Here is a 22,282-nt window from a genome sequence, read left to right as displayed (position 1 = left end):
AAATACTTCTGGCAGGCTCTCTAAGTACAAAGGGTAGGACTCCAATGTATTCACTTAACAAAGGCAGAGTTCTATATGACATTTCTATTGGCAAAATTTTTTTCCCTAGGTACATTTATTTTTATTCTGAAAATATGTGTATTTACAGTGCCTAGAGACCCAATATTTTTTTCTTCAAAAAACCTTTTGGAAAGCCATTGGCACAATTTTATAAATGTGGTTTATATATTGAATAATCTTAAATCTCTAACTATATCTACATGCTGCTACGCTGAATTTATTCAAATCATTATTGGGGTGGGGGTGGGGGAAAAGGAGCAAAACTGTTTCAGTTTAGATTTAGGAGGAAAATACATATTGACCCAAAAAGATTGTGTGTACCCTTCAACTAATTACCGGTAAAACCTTCTGGATGTCCAGACAGACAAATAAACCAAGATGGGTTAAAGCTGGTTTGCCTCTATCTGTTCAAAGAAACTATCTCTAACAATTACTGGAACATGACCAAACAACAGTGTTGTAACAATCAAGCAAGTTATCATTTGCAAATAAATTCTTTGTAATTAAGCACTGTGCTCTTTATAAAGGGAATTGAGTGGGCGAGTTAAAGAGTTAAAACACATTCTTAGGCCATGGGAAACATAGGCAAATGCTTTTTGACTAAGCTCAAGATTTTTAAGTGTATTGTTTTCCTCTTCAGCTCTCATGGGTCTGTCTATTCAGCCCTGTCTACTGTGTAGAGTGGATGAGTAGAGTTTCTTAGTAAAGAGTTACAGTGACTAAATAATTATTCACTAGTTTCCCAAAGTTATGGATGCCTTACCAAGCTTGTGGCAAAGGTTAAAACTGTTACCTTCTGTGGAGCTCTACTAATTGCCCCTCACTACAATTATATGAATATAGCAAACTTGGCAAAAAAACTATTTATATGAAAGCAACACTAACTCATTTGGAATGAATTCCTCAGAGGGTCTCAGCAAACTCTAGTACCATTTCGAATAGGAAGGCAAGTACTTACTTCTGGGTTCCCGGGGTCCATCCACCGTAACTTTAATAGCTCTGTGATAGGTGGCTACTTGGGGAGGATTTGTGAAGACAGTTATGGTCAAGGTGAAACTCTTGCCTGTAGATATAAAAGGGGGAAAAAATCTATCATGAATATAAAAAGATAGTATTGGTGATAATATACCAACGTAGATGTCCAAATTTCATTGAAGCATCTCTGAGGAGGTAATGAAATGAAGACAAGAAGCAGAACTCCTCACTCTAATCGGAAAACCTCTGGTGGCCAGTGTAGACAGTTACTAAACTCTTGGAGTGTTAAGATCATCCTCATTGCAATACTATAACAAGAAGGCTCCAATCCCCCCCAAAAAAGCGGCTCAGTAGCGACAGTTGTAATGAAAACAAAAACCCGGTCCACTTGAGGAGTGTTCTCTTCCTTTCAGTTTTCTCCAACCATCAGGAACACATCCAAGCACAGACAATTTTAGAAGTCTTTATTTAGGATTAGGTCATGACCCCATGAGAGAACAATAGTAAATCACTGTTGATTATGTTATTTACTTCACATGGCTTTAGCATTCATTTACTTAACTGCGCTACAATGAGAAGATGAAAGGGGCAAGTTCTTATGGGAATCATTTTAACAGGAGCCAGTGTCTCCTGTCCTGGCCTTAATGTGCCTGTGGTATGATGATGATTTCATCATTACTGGAACAAAGTTTTTCTCCTCCCTGCTCACTCCTTCTCTAACATACATCCCTGCTGGTAAATCTTGAAAGAACTCCCTGACAGGGACTTATTTTTTGCTAAATGTACACAGCATCTCCCCATATAAACGCGCATTTTTACTTCCAGCAGAAGGGTGTGCTTCTTGGGAATATTATGTCTGATATTTCAAATTAATGATCTCTAGGCAATGAATAAGGGAAGAAAAAAAAAAAGGACAGGGAAGAGTATGACAGCTGACTTGGATGTTCGGTTTCCCCAGAAGATACCAGACACTGTTACACAAACTCACTGACAGTTGTAATCAGTTAGATTTGCAACGGTTAGTCATGTCAGATAGTCAAAACTGCAAACTGTTACAAGACAGGAAAAGGTGGGTGTGAAACAGTGACTCAATAAAACATTCAGCAGCCTCAGACCAGAGCACTCACTTAGTCTGCTTCTCTAACAGACCTTTAAAAAAAAAGCTCATTTTGTTTTGCTTTGTTTTCTAGTCAGACTCCTTTTTCCTGACTGAAAGCGGAGGGTATTAAATCAAAACACAAATCTTAGACAGTATGTAGCAATACAAAGTTTAATGCAATCTTTTCAAAGCTTAATATGGAACAGGTTATATATAAGGCTTAATGGAGAACAGGTCTTTGGCTGTCAAGTCCAGTGAATGGGTTTTCTTTTCAACCCAGACCATGGAAGTTCCTAAAATCTGTTTAAGACACACATCATTTGTTACTGAGTATATGCAGTTTTAAGTCTTGTTGACTATACTTTCCCATGGCCAAGAGAATCAAATAGCTGGAAAGAGAAGATAGGAGTAGGGAGGGAGAGGGAGTAAGGAAACAGGAATATTGATTAAACCAAACCCATTGCTGTCCAGTCAATTCTGACTCATAGTGACCCTATAGGACAGAGTAGAACCACTTCCAAGGAGCACCTGGTAGATTTGAACTGCCGACCTTTTGGTTAGCAGCAATAGCTCTTAACCACTACGCCACCAGGGTTGATTAGAAACCTATTAAATGAAAGCTACTTCATATGCATTATCTCATTTACTCCTTCCCACTTGTTTATCACTCCCCCACCCCATTTTACAAATGAGGAAACTGAAGCCCAGAAAGGCTTAGCATTTACCCAAGGTCACACTACTAATAAGGGCAAAATCAGGATCTGAGCCTACGATTTAGACTCTAAAATTAGTGTGTTTTTTTTTTTTTACACTGTCAATTTCCCCCAAAACATTTTTTTTTAATTAATAGGTAATTCATTTCTAGATGCATCCCAGTCAGCTCTGTGAGCCCAAGAAATACTGAATTTAAATGGACTAATATTTTCGCCAGGATAATTATAGCAACTATTTTTAAAGTGTCATTACTACATCATATTTCATCTGTTCTATATTGGATGTTACACGGATTTAAGTAATTTAACTCTGCTGCAGAACAGAGAATTTGCCGGATGTAGATTGCCAGGTCTTTCTAGTCTGCCTCAGTCTGGAAGCCCCTCTGAAACCTGATCAACAGCACAGCAACACGCAAGCTTCCACTGAGGCACAGGTGGTGGCTGCACCTGAGGCTGTGAATCAAATCTGGGTCTCCCGCATGGAACACGAGAACTCTACCACTGAGCCTCCACCACCCCCTCTACCAATATCCTTAGTGTCTCTAAGTAACCTCGAAAACCTGACCATGAATTTATCGAAACTTGCTCTGGAGATACTTCCATTTTAAATCTTTACAATTTAACCAGAATGTTAAATCATCTATGCTTCCCCCAAGTTCAAGGAAACATCTCATGTAGGCAGGAATAAAAGCCCAATATTATCAATTCACCCAAGTATAAAGCAAATGTTCAAGGCAGGAATAATTTTCTATAAAGGTTTTTTTGGGGGTGGGGGGCGGGAGGAAAAAACTCTTTAAATATTTTGGTCTTCTCAAAGTGAAATTCTAGGGATCTAAATGTATTTTCACAACTAAAACAAAAATCAAGAAGGTTTCTTCCACTTCTTTTTGCCCCTTCAGAAGAATTACATATGTAATGTTGGAGAAGCAGTCAGGAACTACCACACGACTCAGTAATTAGTTTTCCACCTTATAATAATAATGCATTTCCTAAGTCAAATGTTCACATGGGTATTCATGATTTCCTTAAGCTAAAAAAATGTTTTTTAAAAAAAAAAACTTTTTCCAAATCCCATTTTTTGTCAACTTCTGTAACTGATAAAAACACAGGCTCTTAAACTTAAAAATGCAGGCTCTTACTTAGGAAGCTAGCACTCACTGGATAATTGCATCATCCAGGGCTTCATCTAGGAACTAGTTCTGCAATATATTTTCTAGTATAAATATAGGGGAACTATCATTGATGCAGTGGTTAAGAGCTCTGCTGCTAACCAAAGGGTCGGCAGTTCGAATCCACCAGCCCTCCTTGGAAACTCGATGAGGCAGCTCTACTCTGTCCTATAGGGTCTCTGTGAGTCGGAATCCACTTAACGGCAATGGGTTATCATTGATAGAACCATTCCAACCTATCCTGAGGGATTGCCAGAAAGAGACAAGAGGGGTAAAGAGGGATTGTATCCTAAATTGATGGAAGTGCATGCTTCGTATACTCTAGGTGCTTAAAACTGTGTATATATTAAAAGTAACATGCATGATGTCAAAAGAAAGAAGGCATGCCAAGAAAACTTAAGGACCAAAGTAATTTTAAACTCTTCTGTTTAAGATATAAAAGAGAAAAAAGGAGAAGACAATTAAAACCCGTAAGTTACTTTTAATGCAATTTCATTGATGCTCTCTCTTTATTCCAAAGCATTTCAAAAGTTGTGCTCATCAAACGACTCAGAAAGCCAAAGCAAATAGTGATGGAACTCCTTTATAAATTTAAGATTTCAATTTCTGAGAGCTTATGTTCTACCAGTGAAAAGGTAAAAAGTGTAATATTTGTGGAACTTGGTATTTTAGTTTTTAATGCTACCAAAAACAGAAAGAAAAAAAAAAAAAATACAATGGTAGCAGCGTGTTGATCCAGACTTAGTAACTTAAGAGAAATGTAGAAGTGTGAAAATCAAAGAGGAAGCAGGAAAGAGTCTGTTAGAAAACAGGTCAGGTACACAGGCAGGTTAAAGGGTTTCCTGCCACTGAAAAGCTGACCCATTTTTTTCAAAAGAGCGATCTCTCTTATCAATGTTCTCTGTCCTTTTTTCCTCTTCATTTCAGTTTGGTATTACTGTTTCCTTTCATACAATGGTAAATTAGTGATATAAAAATCTATCATTAGTAATAAATCAATTTTTCTTTCTCCCTCCAGTCACTCTCCGCACACCCCCCCCCCACCCCCCCCCCAGCTAAGTCTCAAAGACAAGTCTGGACCAATTTCTCCATCCTGCCTCTGGCAGCAGACTGTAGCATTTCAGATCCTCCACCAAGTCCCGGCTGCTTCAAAGGAAAAATCCTACTTTCTTCAGTTAAGATCATAAGAAATATAGGGGGAGGGGGTCAGCTCTGTTTGGACATAATTACACTTCATCAAAAGAAGCTTTCTTCATCTTCCATGCGTGAAAAGTCTGCAAGCAGTTAAGTCTGTCTTTTTTTTTTTTTAAATATAAAAATTGCTATTTGGGAAACCAGCCAAAACTCAGAAAGCCAATATAGTAAAACAGTGCACACCCTTTGTTTCTCTTTGAAGTTGCTTAAATAAATATGTTGAGGGTTTACAAAGTACACTATCACTTTGCCATAGTTTCTACTCACATTGATCAGAGAAAACTCATGCAGCATCTATAGAATACAAAAGCAAGATAAACGAAAACACTAGCTAGACTCTGTCAAGTAAAATAAAGTACACCGCCCAATCCTTTAGATACTAACATTCATTACTCTAGTCAAAAATGAAATAATACTAGGTAAGAAGATGGATGGAATCCAAAGCAAATGGTAAATCATCACGTTCAAACGCTCTTTTTTATTCTTACTAAAAAGTAGAGACCTTTAACTGTACTGTAGACATCCAGCAGGAGCTGAGAAAAAAACAATGAATACATTCACACACACCGTATTTAAAACCTAATTAGTCAATAGTAAGATAGGATGTGTGTTTTTTTTCTCTTAATGAAAGTAAAGTAAACCTGATTCAGAGGTAACTCCCTAGTTTTCATTCTGCCAGAGGCTCAGAGCCTCATTCTCTTTCAACCAACCTTTCAGTGACAGTAACTCATTAGCATGCATCATTTTTTTTTTTTTTTTTAAGTTAAAAAGTACAACTTCTTGGCCCTGTTCCTAGAAAGTAAACTAAAACTACTCATCGGAAACAGGCTTGCTTGAATTTCCCTTATCAGGTTTTTACCATGGTAATAATTTGACATCTGATCCAAACTAAAGAGCAATTATTGGACCTGTTTTAAAAACTAGTGCTTTCTCATTTCCTAACTCAAACCTATGTTGTAGTGATTCTATAGGGCTTTATAACTGTACTTCACCTTCTCCTACAGTAGTCTAGTTTCTCTTCTTACAGACCTACTAAAAATGGAAATAATAGATTCAATAAACAAATGAATATAATACTTCTGATAGGGGCATGACTACTAAAAGTCCCTCTGTAGAATAAGTAAATAAAAACTGAAATACTGGTTTCCTTAGAGACTTTTTTAAAAACATTAACCCCATCAATGAAGCAGCTGTGAAAACCCTAAAAGGGAATATTTTCTACTTTATGATCCTTTTAAGGATTCCTAATATACAAATATGGATGATGGAAACCTTAAATTGTGCAGAAATATTCAAGAGTCCTATCATTCATCCGTCTGGGCAATTCTGTATAGTCAATCTAACATTATTCAGTTATTCAAATAAAAAACCTTCCATAAAAAAACAATAATATTTTAACAGAGTCTCATTATGAGAATAAACTGAATCCTATAGAGGTAACATATGTGATAGGTGAAGAGCATTATTCCTGCTGTTCTTGCAACAAATTAGAACAAACTGATGTCATCAAGAAACTGGTCCAATGCATCCATATTTATCTTCCCTTTGCCAGGCCATTTACTGTTATTCCACAACACGTAATTCACAGCTGCTCTTCCTCTCTACTTCATATGCTCACACCCAGTGAAATTAGGAACTCTTCTGAAAATGCTGTTTGAACGCTCAATATCAAACAAATGAAAAAGGCTTAAGTGACTCATAAAAACGCTTGACTTTCATCTGGACATACTGAAATAAAACCTTCAGTAATTCTGTTCAGTAAAAGAAGGTGCTGCTTTGTATATATACCAATCTACGTTTCCTCAGAGGATCCTAATGTGTTTATTCCATCGTCAATATCAAACATCAGAGACTTACCTCGTCCACTCCGGCCCACAAATCTCAGATCGTTGAACCTTGCTACTTGGTTTTTCATGACAGCAGAGGCATTTCGGAGCTCAGCAGAATAGTTTTCATCGTTACCCGCCATGACAGTAACCACAGTCCCATCTGGTACCTCGCCGAGGGCTACCACCTACATAAAACAGGAAACACAGCAGCAATAATGGCACATCAGAACAGCTTAAAAACCAAGAATATATTCTCATGGTAAATGATGTGCCTTATCAGGACTCAGCGCTCCAGTCCAGTAATGGCAGACAGAAATGAAGCATCTGCTTATGGGCTCTGATACCACTTCAAACAGACCAATGTTCCAGGGTACACCCATTTCAAAGGCAGGCAAAAGTCCCCTTCATTTGTTGTTGGATTCTTCACAAAATACACGTACATTTTTTATTAAATCCCCATGTTCAGTTGTCCGTAGGAATTAGACCACAGAAGAAAAGCTGCAGATTGCATTGTACATATTAAGGCACTGCCTGTCTGCAGCCTGGGGAGCCCTGAGGTGTGGTCTCATCCAGATCACAGGCTAAAGAATAGAAAATCTGGTCAGCTCTATGGGAGAAGGCTTGCAGAGGAATTCTGGAGTTCCTGACAGCATGGAGTTCCAGACACAGTGGTATCCAGGACTACATTCTATCTCCTTACTTTGAGCTAGATATTCAGCTGTAATTGCACTACAAGTATTTGCTGAATGCCCACTCTGCAGTGGGACCAGTGGGATATGCAAAGCCATCAAGAAGGCTAAAAGTCTAGGTGCAGAACAGAGATATATACCAGGCTGAAAATGATCAATGAATGGTACAGAGAGAAAGTCTATACTTCTGTCTGTCCCATCTACCATTTTTGAAATGAAACCTTTGCCTCCTTAATTGTCAAGAGGCTGAGGCAGACTAACTCAGTCAAGTAAAGATGCAGATTAATTATTCTTTGAGGGTAATAAGCATTTTTCACTATTCCAAGGCTAGGAACCACACTTTTAACCTGGGTCATCTAACTTGCAAATGTGTGCTCTGATCAACAGGGAGCCTGGTAAGGGAATACTGGTCAGATCCTTCACTGTCATGTAGAAAGCATACTACTCTTAATCAATTACCAAGATCCTTGATAACAACCTTTTCTCTCAACTCTCTTCCAGGATCATATATTCAGATTATTTCTATCTCTTGCTTATTTGGCTCTCAGATGCCCTCATGATAACTAAGCAATGCATCCAGCTAGAGTAGCCCACTACTCTGTGACAATAACACTGACGTGTGCTTATCCATGTGGCAAACATTCCATTCATCCTTCTTGCCTCTCTAGTACTACTCCCTCCTCTGACCTCTGACAACACTTCCAAAAGCAGACCTAAGCATTTAATGCCACGCTCCCAATAAACCTTGTACATACTCCCATTAAAGCAAATTTCTTTCAGTGTGATTAAAAACAGACACCATAACTATACTTCAAGGCGCCCTTGTGGTGCAATGGTTAAGCACTCAGCTGCTAACCGCCAGCAGTTCCATGGGAGAAAAGACCTGGCAATCTGCTCTTGTATTAACAGATCCTTTTGGGCAGCTCTACTCTGTCCTATCTGGTCGCTATGAGTCAGAATCAACTCAATGGCACACAACAATTTTATACTTTAGGGCTGAAATTCCTTCATCCATAAACCCTACCCCAACACCCCTCCACTACAGCCTCTGCTCTAGCCAGACCAACCAAACAAACAAGAAACGTGTTAATATTTTTTTTTCATCCTTACTTGTCTCTTAGGCTGCTTCTGAGTTCCATTCCTTCCTCTAACACTTTGTTACTCAGTTCAATATCATAAAGCGTTCCTTAAATTAACCTAGCACCCACTTTCCACAGCATTCTCATTTCAGTGTACATCTATTAATGATCTACATACTCCTTTTCATATACTAGCCCAAGGCTGAGGGACTTGCTCCTAGGAGTTCAGCTTATATTAGATAAGAAACTCTAAGAGGGAAGGGCCTTCATCAGTCTTGTTCACCACTATATCCCCAGCTTCTAAAACAGTACCTAGTCCACGGTGCTTGATAAATTTTTTTTTTTTTTTTTTTAAGAAATAAGTGAAAAAGCTCCATAAAGAGCATCACTTCCCACAACCAGCAGTCTGGGGCTACCAGCTAAAACTCTAAGAAAACTAGTTAAGGTTGAATCAGTATCCCTTACTAGCAGCAATGTGCCCTTGCTCCAAACTATTTTTCTGATAACTTTCCATCGGAGAGGGAATTATGCCAACTACCCTTTACCTACAGCGTAATTACTCTATTCAATCCAAGAAGTCTCCTAGGTCAAGGGTAAACTCTTGAGAACAAGACTCCCTCCCATGAGTCCAAACAACCCTGCATACTGGAACTGGTAGCTCAAATGGGTACTGGGTATAGGTAGTGATATACTCTTGATAAGTGGCTCTGGTGGTACAGTGGCTAAGCGCTCAGCTGCTGACTGGAAGGTCAGTTGGTTTGAATCTAGAGTGGGAGAAAGATGCAGCAGTCTGCCTCTGTAAAGATTTATAGCCTATGGGGCAGTTCTACTCTGTCCTATAGGCTCTCTATGAGCCGGAATTTGACTCACTGGCAATGGGTTATGGGTACTCCTGATGAAGGCAATGTGCTTTTCAGTATTTAAACTTTACAATACCAAAAATTGTGACCATTTGGAAATGCTCAAATAACTGACTACGTTTGCCACTATGCATCTGAATCTTTGACATTTTGTACACTCAGCATATTGTGTTTTAACACCTGCTGTGTGACTTTCTAAATATGTCACCGATAAGCATATTAATGAAGACAGAAGAAAATTTGCACTGTTTAGAATAAATGCACTAAAAATTAAGAGGCCCACTTTTTTCCCCACCTCTGCTATAACCTCACATAAGTAACTTCATCTCCGGGAATCAGTTTTCTAACCTATACACTAGAAATTAAAAAAAAAAAAAAAAGTCTGTAAAACTTAGAAGATACGATATAAATAAAGACTGTGGTTAATAAATAAAGAGCGTGGTTATCACGGTGGACTTTTTGTAAGACAAGAAAGTTAAATTAGTGTTTGTTCTGTTCGAAGTCTGATGCATGCTAAACATAGACTTTTACTTATAAACATCCCTAAAGGTTTCAATTTAATACGTAATTCTTCACATCACGTCCTGAGATGTTCTTTGGGGGTGTTGAGAGATCTAAGATGACTGCTGGGTTTCACTCCAGTCTGGCTAAATTTCAGAAAAAAATAAAGAAATCTGTCCCATTATAAAAGTTTTCAAGAGCTTTGGGACATTATTATTTTACTGCATATTTTTAACATAATGGGCTTTTTTTAGTTAGAAGAAAAGGAAAATTGGTTCAATATGGGAAAATATGAAAGAAAAGATTCCCTAAGAGTAAAATACATAAATTCATTTTACTTTGCTTAAGCTACATAGTAATGACCATATTAAATATTGGTATGTGTTACGTATTACAATTAATAACAGAACAGATAGACAATCACAAGTTCTCTGAGTCTTCTATGAGGCTTAGAATGTGGCCTGCAAAAAAAAAAAAAAAAAAATCAAGATGCTAACTAACACCATGTAGTGACAGCCTCTCCTGTTAGGGCTGGACTCTATTTAATGGCCGAGGATATTGTCTTTTTCTGCTATTCACTCTAGCAAATCAGGCTGCCCAATATTTTTCTGAGGAAAATAAAAAGAGGATGGGGAGGTGTACTGTATTTGACTCTATATCAATCAAAAGTGTAATTATATGTTTGAGGGTTAACGAACAAAAAAAAAAGTAAATCTCTGAAGCTAAAAGGTTTCCCTTGGAGATTCTTAACTGTGTTTATCTAAAAGCAAACCAAAAGAATCAAGAAATTTTTACACATTTGATCTGCGCCAAACCCAAGCAATGAGAAAATATTTTTTAGGGGTAGAGGGCAGTCAAAAAAATCACTATTTAACCAGTTAGGAATAAGCATGAATTAAAAATTGCTTCCATCCTATCTAATATGAAAGTACTATACAGAGTAATTCGTGATGAAACCTTAACAATTAAATTTCTAGGTGTTTTTAAAATATTAAATCTACAAATTCAAGACACGTCATGGGAAAGAGGGCAGTAATTTTCTGTCCTGGCACCTCAGAATAGAGAAAGAAGTTCCTTTACTCAGCACCCCTCACTATAACTAGCGTTCCGATCATACGATATGTAGTTTGTACAAAATAAACTAAAAGGACATTTAATTCTAGAAATGGTATTAAATTTTGTATGAGACTCCTTTTGACTGTAACTGTGAATTACTCTAAAAGAGAAGCAATGGAGAATTAACTCAGACCCTTAAAATTGTTTTTGTGGTCTCAGAATATGGAAGTTAAAATTGCCTATGACATTTCCACGGATAGAGCGCAAGTCTTAACTAACCAATTACTCTTGCAGGCCAATGTCATTTGGCACATTGTACTTTTACTTACAGTACAATTGAAATATAATTATTTTTCAAGATAGAATCTGATCAACTCTTTCTTTGTATTAAAAAGAAGGGTGAGACAGTAATTGCAAAAAGTGCAAATTCTATTCTATGGTAATTATTTTAAAATAACTTTAAATTGGTAAGTTTTTATCAAAAAGTTCCAACAAATATTATAGCAAATTTTTAGAATTTAACCCCAAATCTAGGAAAATCCAGTAGAATTATAGAAAAAAAGTAAATAGAAGATAATGGATCATTTTATAATTTTTAAAATATGTCAAGGAAATAAATTTTGATGGTAATTTATTTCAGTTGTGAAGCTGATTTAGATCATCTCACAACAGATCCTCTAGAATTTTGAAAAGATACAAACAGCAATGCCAAGGGAAAAAAATAATGAAAGATATCTACTATAGCTGTTTCCAAATATTTTTTAAATGTTTTAAATATTTATTTTCCATCCAAACTCATTTGTTCAGATTACCCTATCTGATCTTGAAATTTTTAACTTCAAATAACCTTTATTGCATTTAAAGGCATAACAAAAATCTGTCTTTATACAACCTGAAATCTATTACAATTTGCATAATTTTACATAACAATTCATATTAGGTTTAATAAGTTTTTAACAAGTTTAATAATAACCTGTTTTCCCTTCTTTAGGTATAATTAGATTAAAAGACACAAAATCTGATCATTAAATATGTAAGAAAAATACAACTTACGAGTGTCAAGTATTTCATTTCACACCTTTTTTTGATGAAAAAAATTATTTTCAAATAGAAATTCCTCAATCCTTTTGAAACCCTCCATTAGACAAATACTAAAAGGTAGCTGTATTAAAGATACAGAATCAGCTACGAGTAATAGGTCATTTATCTAAAAATGGGTTTTCTTTCTTTAACATTGCCAGAAAAACATACGATACTGGTACATACATAGTTCAGTGTTCTGTAACTTAAAACAGCACAACAGGCTTGCACTACTTTTAGTTTTAAAACGTACATCTGGACTTAAAATTTCTGCATAGTGTTTCAGCTTGAAGTTATTTAAAGCAACTGAGTTATGAACCCTGAACACCAGGCTTCACAGTGGAAATGCTGACAGATCCCTCACTGTAAGGGTGCTACTGGATGTTGGGTTAACATGTTCTCTCCACTATTTCTACCTGACCATCAACCAATGAACGGAATTTGCAAACTGCTTTTTTGTCACTAGAATTATCTAGGACAGAAAGGGTCTAGGATCCTCTAATAGTATATTTTAACTATTTTAAGCTTTCAGTGAAATACACCTGAAAGAAATGTTAAAAATATTTATTTCCATTTCCTTGACACCTGGGGGAACTGAATATTTCAAGACTGCAGAGCTTTGTTAAAAATACAATGCTAATAAACAACTTTCCATATTTAAAAGTATACTAGTTTTTTTTTTTGCATTTTTACATCAGTATAACGCAAGTCAAGTCAGTATAACTGAATTGAGTATTTTTACACAATCCCAAAACAAGATCAGATGAACACTAATACTTATATTTTAATACAATACATTGTCAGTATCATTTTGAAATACTATCTTAACATACCAAAACACAGTCTAATGAGTTCATTTCTGATTTCTACAGCTCCGAGCTCAGCGTCACAGACATAAGACGTGGGTTCAATAAATAGTTATTATATTGATTTGAACACCAGACTTCTCAACATTTAAGTCCTGTATGTTGTGTTTATGTGCACTTGAAAATGTATTTACCTATCTGCTAACTGCTCCACAGCACTAAAACTTATTTTATACATAGCTGTAAATAAGACAGCCAAATTGCTGTCACCACTTTCAAAACTGAGCCTTCTTTATATTATTTGTTCATTACAGATGTATTTGATTAATTTGTAAGAGTGCAGAAAGTCTACTGCTCTCAGGCTATTATCAGGGAAGTAAGGTAAAGAGAGGTTGTTTTTCAACATTCAGATGAAAACAATAGCAACTGTCAAAATCTGGATGTCCCAAATATCTACGTAATATTTTTTAGCACTGAGACAAAACTTCTATATATAGTGGAGCCCAGTTTTTATCCACTATTTGAATTCCTCCAAACACAGATATGGTGACAGAGTCAAGTTTTAGATTAATTAACGTGAATTAAAATACTCCATTTAATATGGCTACTTGTTCTCTACATTTTATGTATGGCTTAAAAGTAAACGACGGCAGTGGGTTTAAAAGTAAAATAACAAAAAATGTACTTGGTGTAATTAACAATAAGGATGATTAATATAGTAACAAAAGCAATTTATTTTCGAAAGAATTTTAACAGGTTGGTAGTGAGAAAACCTGAAGATAATATCCAAAATATCTGAGAACTAGCTCAAACTAAATTGCATTCTATCCTTATGCCAAAAGAAAAAAAATCCTTTCCATTCAAAATACTCCTGCTCACTATCAGTTCAGCATCTTAAGTGTAAGAGAGAAGCCCAAGACAGTTATACTTAAACATATTTAGCACGAAAAACAGTATATAGAGCATCAAACATCTACATCATATCTTTTAAAATGTAGGCACCTATCCTTATAACCCACCTAACCTGACTTCTGGCACTGTATAGGCAAAATATCTACATTTGTATTCTTTGTTTTTATCCAGGTGTGTTTTGTTTTGGGGAAAACAAATTTCCAACCTCATATAAGGCTAATTTAGGAATTTCTGGGCCCTTGGGCAATGAACATTTCAAAAGATACCTTTTATAAGTAAATTTAAACCTATTCTGAGCTTTCCATACTTCAAGAAAGAAAACACCAACCTACAAAATGGGTGGTTTATAAAAGGAGAAATGTGACGGTTAAAAAAAAAAAATTACTTGAGCCAACTGCAAAATGAAACTCGCCCCAGAACGCAACATCCCCTTTCCACAACAATTCATTCTGATTTCTGTTCTGATATAAGAACTAGCAAGATAACCAGCTCTAATTGACCTGGGCTCCCCTTTCTTTCCACCCCACCCACGCACGGAATCTGAATGGGTTCGTGGGGCGGGGGGAGGAGAGATGTGTGATCAACAACTGAGAACTGCCAGTGGCCCATGGGAGTTTGGCCCCAGGGTCCGCAATGGAGGAACTGGCAAGATTCCTTTTTTTTTTTTTTTCTCCCTCCCCCAAGGCCCTGCTTAGCGTGTTCTCCACAGACCCCAGAGCCCTGGGGCCCCACGCCGACCTCCTCAAACTCCCAGGCGAGTCAGGGCCAGAGGCGGCTTTTTTGAGTGCTCTTTTCCCTGTCTCTCTAACCTCCCTCTCTATCGCCGGCGTCTAGTCTTGCGAGTGTGGACAGCCCGGTAACCCATTTCCCCTTCAATCCAGTGCGCGCCTGGCTAAGGGGGCTCCGCGTCTCCCCCTGGCGAGAGCTGCCCAGGGAAATCCCGACCGCATTCTGGAAACCCTTCGGGCTACTGCGAGAGGCTGCGGACCCTACATCCTCAGCCTGCCGAGCTGCTGCCTGCGACTCCGCCACTGACACCCGACCTCAAACTAACGGGCCGGATCCGCTGAGGAGGCCGCCGGGCGCAGGGCGCGCGGCAACCGCTCTCGGGCCCCCGGGGTCACTCCCTCTGCGCCCACAGCGCGGCCAGGAGCCACCCACTATCTTTGGGAAGCAGAAGGAGGGGCGAGATGACCTTTTGGCATTTAAGTACTCTAAAAGTAATAATAAAGCAAATCTGCAAAAATGTCACCTCAGTTTTCAAGTTGGGCGAACCGAAGACGTTTCACAGGTTTCCCTCAACCCTCCCAGGCAGGGCAAAGAGGGGAGCTCGGCCCAGGCGGGAAGAGGCAACCCGAGCCCCCGCGCCCCTCCCCTTGCCGGCGCCTCCTTGCACTCGAGGGTCCAGCGCCCCGGACAGCGAGCTCCCCCGCCTCGGGCGCGCGGCGGCCCCGCCTTCCTCGCCGGTAAAGGGAACTGGCGTGGGTCAGCGAACAGAGCAAATGCCTGGGTCTTGCAATCCCTCCGGTCCCCGAGTCCCCAGGTTTGCCTGGGACTCTCCTAGGTACCGGTACTAGGGCCCGCGAGCTGTCGCCTGCAACCCGCGCCCCGCCCTGGGCGATAACTCCCGGCGCAGGCCCCCGCGAAGATCGGCCCCCGAGCCCGGGAGGGACCGGGGCCGCAGGGGCTCAAGCGGGTCGGAGACGGCTCGGACACCAGCCGAGGGGCGTTTGGCTCCGAGCGGAGGGATGGGATGGGGGTGGGATTGCACCGGACCCCGGGGAGGGGCGGTGCCCGCAGCCCGCGAAGCGAGGTCGGCCGGGCTGCCAGGGAAGGGGTGCAAGGGTGTAGAGGGAGAGTGCCGGAATCCTCGCCCCCGGAGAAGGGGGCGGGGTGGGGCAAGTCGGGGCGACGGCGCAGAGTGGGCACCTGGGGGCTCCTAAGGAGACGGGAGACAGCTCAGGGCAGAGGGTTACAGCAGAGGCCGGGAGGCTCGAGGGGTGATGCTCAGGTAAAGGGGCCGAGCGCTAAAGTCCGGGTGGCTGCGGCACAGGTGGGAAAGGGAAGCGGGATCTGCGCCCCGAGCACGCCGGGGGCACCGGACGGACAGGGTCGACCGGTGTGCCTTGGGTCAGAGCCGCCCAGACGGGAGGCCTTGGAGGTCGTCCGGGCCCCGGCCCTGGCGCGCGTTAAGACACCGGCGAGCAGGTCCTGGGGCGAAGGGCCGGGGGCGGGGGGCGGCCGCAGCCTCTTACCTTGAAGGCCACGGGCAGAGTCTTGTTGCAGCGCCAGTGCGAGGGCAGCACGGAGCACAGGAAGTTGGGGCTGTCGGTGCGGACGAGCTCGGCCGGGTGGTCGGCGATAATCTCCACCATGGTGCGGTTGTCGTGCGGCGGCCGCAACCGGGGTACGGCGGCCGCCGCCGCTGCTGCCGCCGCCGCCGCTGCCGCCGCCGCCGCCGCCTCCTGCTGCTGCTGTTGCTGCTGCTGCTGCTGCTGTTGTTGCTGCTGCTGCTGTTGCGCAGCCACCACCGGGCTCACGTCGCTCATCTTGCCGGGCTGCAAGCTGCTGGAGGGGGGGCTGAAGCGCCGGCTGGTGCTCGGATCTACGGGAATACGCATCACAACAGCCACAAGTTAGCGAAGTGGCCGGGGGAGGGGGAGGAGGGTGGAAATGAGGGGCGAGGAGGAGGAAATTGGGGGGGTGGAGGCGAGACGGGGGGAAAGGGGATGGAGGTGATGGGGCCGAGGAGGTGAGAGATCAAGTTCGCTGGAGCCGGCTGCCGAGCGGAGTGTGATGGGGCCAGCGGTGGCGATGCGGCGCAGTCGGGTTGGCGGGTAGGGAGACCCGGGAGGCGCAGATCTTTGCCGGAACCCTTGAAACTCCCGGGATGGCAGCTGCGAACGGGCGCGGGGGTGCGTATGGCCCGGGGAGGCGGGGGGCCTGAGTTTGCAGCGTGGAGTGGGGTCCCCTGAGGCACCGTGTCCTGGGTGCGCTGGCGCCCCCTCCCAGTTCGAGGCCGGCGGTGTCGTGGGGTGGGTTCAGAAGTCCAGCCCCGGAGCCGGCATAGCCGCGCGCTGCCCTCCACCGCCGCGCCGCGCCGCGCGCAGCTGCCCAGCTGCAGGCGTCCGCGCCTCCGCCCGCCCGCGCCGCCGCCGCCGCCGCCGCCTCCGCCTCCTCCGCGGCGGCCGCCGCACCCCCCGCGCCGGCTGCTTGCTCAGATTCCTCCTGCGGCGGCTGCCAGCCTGGCTCCCCGGCTCGGCTCCTGCCTTTCCCTTCTTCTCTCCCTCTCACCGCCACCTCCTTGCATCCACTCCCTCCTGCTATTTGCAAGGCTCCCCCGTCCCTCGCGCTTGAACGTGTCTGCCAGGAGATAAATCGCGGGCAGCGGATCTCCGGACAGCGGATCTCGAGCCTGCGAATCGCAGCCGCTGCCGCCGCCCGCCGGCCGCAAGAAGGAGCCCCCCGGACGCTGCGCGCAGCTTCCGAAACCGAGATAGGCGGCCCCAGTCTAGGGGGATCTGGCCTGGTCGTGTCCTTTTGCCGCCCCCCCCCCAAGACAAGGGACCCCTCTTGACTAGACGAGATTGAAGCTGAGACGCCAGAGAGCCGCGGGCTGCTCTGACTGTCGTTATTTTTCGGTGTAACTTCAGGAGAGGAGGAAGGAAAATTCTTGAGCGTCTGCGCTGACTTCTCAGAGCTCTTCACCCTCCCCACAGCACCCCACCCCCACCTCTGCCGGAGCGGCTCCGGGGGGGAAAAGAAAAATCTTGCAGCGTTTGGGTTTTTTTTGTTTTGTTTTGTTGGTCACAAGTGGCACAAAAAATGGGGGGGGGCCTTGTCAAAATAGTTTTTAGAAACTCAGGTGGGTGACGGGACACTTTTTTCTTATAAAGTTAAACATGCCATTCCTAGAGAACAAGGATGAGTTTTTTAAAGGACTGGAAAACTGTCAGCTTGGTGATTAAAATAACTGCAAAAACCCTTGCTAGGCTAAAACCCAGCAGTTTTCCATGAATTTCCATCTTTTATTCAGTCTGTTCTGCATCTAAAACCAAGTCTAGCGTCTTAACTTTCTTCCCCACCGCTCCCGGGAAAAAAATTAAAAATAAAAAATTCAAAATGCTTCAATGGCTGTTTATTTATGTATTTATTTCCCAATGTGGGTTTAAAAAGCGACTTTGGATCCCCCAAAAAGTTGTGGTCGAAAGGATGAAGGAGCGCGAAAAAAAGCGGCAGTTTTTACCTAAAATGTGGTTTTTGGAGGCTGGGATTTCTAATGATTAGGTTTTTGTGGTTTATATAGACACGACTCTGGCGAGGGCGATCATTACGCTGATGAGAGTCAGAAGCACGTGGGTGTCTCCGACCAGCCTCAAACTCTGAGCCTTCAAAACAAATAAAACAATGTGCGGCGCCCGCAGAAGCCGGGAGATCCGCTTGAGGCTATTGCACCCGCAAGAAGGGACCAAGGGGCTTTTCCCCCCGCCCCCTGCCTTGCGTATTGGTACGTTCCTTGCTTTTTGTTAAGCTGGTTTAAGCCTTCCGAAGCTTGAAAACATGTTTACAAATAGAATTATTAGTTGCTAAAGTTTCAAAGATTGCTAATAGGGTATCCGACACAATAATAAGTGATTTTATAAAGTAAATGAAAAAAATTATAATGCAGTTTTAAAGAAGAAAGATGGTTGGGTCATCATTCACCAGCCCCATCTTATTAAAGACGATTTACATACCCATTAATAAGTGTTTCCATTGCTAAGGTCGTACGCCTCCTTCGCGGTGGTGGAGACCTGTCACGACCCTCCCTCTCGGGTTTTTAAAACTTTGCCACCACTCGCTGAGCCCGCGCTTGGGGTCAGCGCCTTTGAAGGGGCCTAGAAGGGCTTCGAGGGCGTTAGGGACGCGGAAGAGGAGTGTGTGGTGCCTGTCGCGGACTCCGAAGCCTGTTTCATATAAAGGGTGGACGTGGAGGGCTGTGTTTGCGTCATGTGGAAACCAGAATTGCCCATCTGGAGAGATGCGCGGTGGACAGAGGGGCTTCTAGACGGCAGGAGGGGCTGGGGGTGCGCTTCCGCGGAGGAAAGGATGGCGGTCAGGGGACTCTGCTCCGTTCTTCCTCTTTGGGGCATTATTTTTACCTTTCCTTTTCTCAATTCACTCATCCACGTCTCCCTCGTCTGTCTTTCCCTTTCCCACTTTTCTCTCCACGTTCCCGCCTCTCCCCGAAATCCCCCTACAGACGAGAGCCTCTTTGCATCGCCCCTCCCACCCCCTCGCCTACCCAAGAACTCCTGCCACCTCCACCTTCGGTGACGCCGAGAAGCGATCCTTCACTGCCCGCCCTGACACCCCCTTCCCAACCCCTCCTCGCTCCTGGCAAACTGGACACTTTACCCGGGCGTCGCCGGTGTGCAAGACCCGGTTCATCCGGGCGAACTTGAACGCGCAGCGAGGAGCTGAGCTGTCTGGTGCGGGTGCGATTTCTAATTATCTTTTCGGTCACAGGGGAGAGCTCTAACCCCGGACACCGTCGCACCAAAGGCGTGCACACGGGTCTAGCTTCCTCAGCCGCAGGCGACCGACCCGGGACGGGAAGCCAGGCTTCCCCATAAAAACTTAAAAAAAAAATTTTTTTAATTCTCATACCTTACACAGCCACTCAGACACACATCCACACACTGGCACCTTTAAATACACAGACCCAACTCGCACACACAGATTTTTATTTTGTTTTGCCTTTTGAAGGGGCAGTTTTATTTGGGGCTGGTTGTGCCACTGTCTAACAGAGATCTCTGGCTTGTTGTGTTTTGTTTTGTTTTTAAATCGTGGGGTCTGTAGAAGAGAGGGGGAGTTACAGGAAGTGGATTATTTTGGCCTTTAAAGGGAAATAGAAATTCTGTAACTACCATGGTGGGTGACAGATTCTTGCCACCTTGTCCTCCCAAGGAAGTCACAGAACAGGGAACTCCCAAGAAGTTTGAAGACGCTGAGAATGTCAATATTTCAAATGTGGGTGACCAGGGGATATTTTTTTTTTTTTTAATAAGAAATTATCAGGCAGTTTGATCATCTTAGTAATCATTTAGAGGATTTTTCCTCTCTCTTTCACCATGGCTGTTTTGTCACGTCTCTGTGTCAGTTACTGCAATAGGAGTATTGGGATGGATTGCGAAATATGCAGGCCTCAGTGGACAGTTACTCTGAATGGGGGTTTTCAGGGCTACTTGATCAATGGTGAGATTATTTATTTTAATTAATCACATCCGGTAATTCAGTTTTATAGCCTTCCTCAGCATCCTTCCTCCATTTCACATTTCAGTGAAACTAATATAAGCAGCTCTTGAAAGTTACTCTTTCTGGATCCCTTAAGATATCCTACAGTTATTTATAATGTGGAAATGAAATTTTCCACTGAATACCCTAACAAAGTTTCAGGTACCTGGCACAGCAGATTCTCAGTCTCCTTTCAAAAATATCCTCTTGCTGAACATTTACACTTTCAACTGAAACTGACTGAGCCTGGAACTGATGATGTCTTGGCTCAAAGCGTTACATTTAAAAAAAGAAGAAAAAAATTTTACAGACCCTGAACTGAACCTCTCCTGGTAATAGTAGGCACATAGGGAAACCATGAAATTCTACGTATGTGTATTTTTTGCTGTAGCTTGCATGATTACACCCTTGAGTTTAGATTTTCTTCTACCCCCAAAATGCTCAAAGCAAACCTTCCGGTAGATTTCTCTTCAGAAATACTCATCTTTTTGTATGCCATTATACCATAAGAAAGAACATTCATTTTTTTGAAAATACGACTCATCTGAAAGATACCAGCACAATTTCCCTTCTACGTCCTTTAACACTGACTGTAACTGTTCAGTAACACCACCTAGCAATTCTGACTTTCCAGACAAAGAAAGCGAGATGTGAAAGAGGTTATTTACCTACACAGAGAACTGAATCCACAGACTGAGAACAGAAGCAACCCATGCTTCTTTCATTCAGGTTTTCTGTTCTATCCCCTAGACGTTATTTTATATATACTTTTTTTTTTTATGATGGAAAGTGAAAAAGTCACTGTAAAATCTTAAAGTATCTTTCAGTGGACCAGCTAATAAAGTGAGACAACCTTTCAGATGCGCGGTAGATAATTATGGACAGTTTGTTGATGCCTAAAGCTTTGAATGCATCATTTGAGGAAACTTTATAAACAAAACCATCTTTACAGGATTTTCCTTTGGGCTGTGATTAAGTGCAAGTTACTCAACGCTTAAAGAAGCAATATGGCAACTAGACCAGGGGTCATCAGACTATACCCCATGGACCAAACCTGTCTGGAAATTGTTTTAGTACAATCAGGGATGGATTACCCAATAAGCAAGGTATACATGGACTTATTTGTGCTTACTAATCTGTAATGCACAATTTCACCACATCAATGCCCGTTCGTACCTTGCTCACTGGTAAATCTGCCCCTGGGTACAACCCACAAGCGAAGAATGGTTTTTGCATTTTTAAGTAGTTGGAAAAAACAACTGAAGAATAGTATTTGGTGATACATGAAAATTATGTGAAATTCAAATTTCAGTTTCCATAAACTGTTACTGAACTGCATCTATGCTCATTCCTGTACATATTGTCTACTGCTGCCTTCATGCTAAAACAGCAGAGTTGTGACAAAGATTGTATGCCCCACAAAGCCTAAAATATTTACTATCTGGTTTTTTTACAGGAAAATTTTGCTGACCCCTGTCCTGAAATAAAGTAAAAGAGATGCAGGACCCTGGCAAAATAGGAAAAGAAAAAGGAGTTGTTACGGATTGAATTGTTCCCCTCCCCCCAAATTACTTGTTATAAATTGTAAGGAAAAAAAATTAGTCTAGTTGATTGACATACAGGAAAGAATCAGTTAAATGATACATTTTGCAGTTTTAAAGAACTAATCTGGACCTCATGCCCATTCCACCCCTGTATCCTCTTTAATATCTATTCCTTTCTTAGTTATCTAGTGCTGCTATAACAGATATACCACAAGTGAATGGCATTAAGAAATAGAAATATATTTTCTCACAGTTTATAGGAGGCTGTAAGTAGGCTGGAGCCCTGGTGGCACAGTTGTTAAGACCGCAGCTGCTAACAAGAAAGTTGGCACTTTGACTCCACCAGCCTGTGGTTATAAACCCAATGGGGAATGAGTTGTTTGTTACATTAATGAGGCAGGATTAGTGTGGGGTGTATTTTCAGTCAATCTCTTACAAAA

The 22,282-nt window shown here is 42.2% G+C and overlaps 1 protein-coding gene across 3 annotated transcripts in view; it reads right to left on the bottom strand.

Annotated features, from left to right (window-relative positions):
* RUNX2 (RUNX family transcription factor 2) overlaps positions 1–22,282 on the bottom strand; it is a 232,520-nt gene that overhangs the window by 117,999 nt on the left and 92,239 nt on the right. For 2 of the 3 annotated variants that reach the window (XM_049893435.1, XM_049893415.1), the window contains exons 2-4: positions 16,278–16,627; positions 7,068–7,224; positions 1,019–1,123 (exon numbers count right to left, since the gene is read on the bottom strand). In XM_049893435.1, the coding sequence (XP_049749392.1) occupies positions 1,019–1,123; positions 7,068–7,224; positions 16,278–16,627 (612 nt within the window). Of the gene's footprint in view, positions 1–1,018; positions 1,124–7,067; positions 7,225–16,277; positions 17,156–22,282 lie in introns of those variants that run through there. The other variant, XM_049893425.1, reaches the window with a different exon arrangement.

Source organism: Elephas maximus, chromosome 1, assembly GCF_024166365.1.
Source record: "Elephas maximus indicus isolate mEleMax1 chromosome 1, mEleMax1 primary haplotype, whole genome shotgun sequence".
Classification (NCBI taxonomy): Eukaryota; Metazoa; Chordata; class Mammalia; order Proboscidea; family Elephantidae; genus Elephas; species Elephas maximus.
This window is presented reverse-complemented; position numbering and strand designations above follow the sequence as displayed.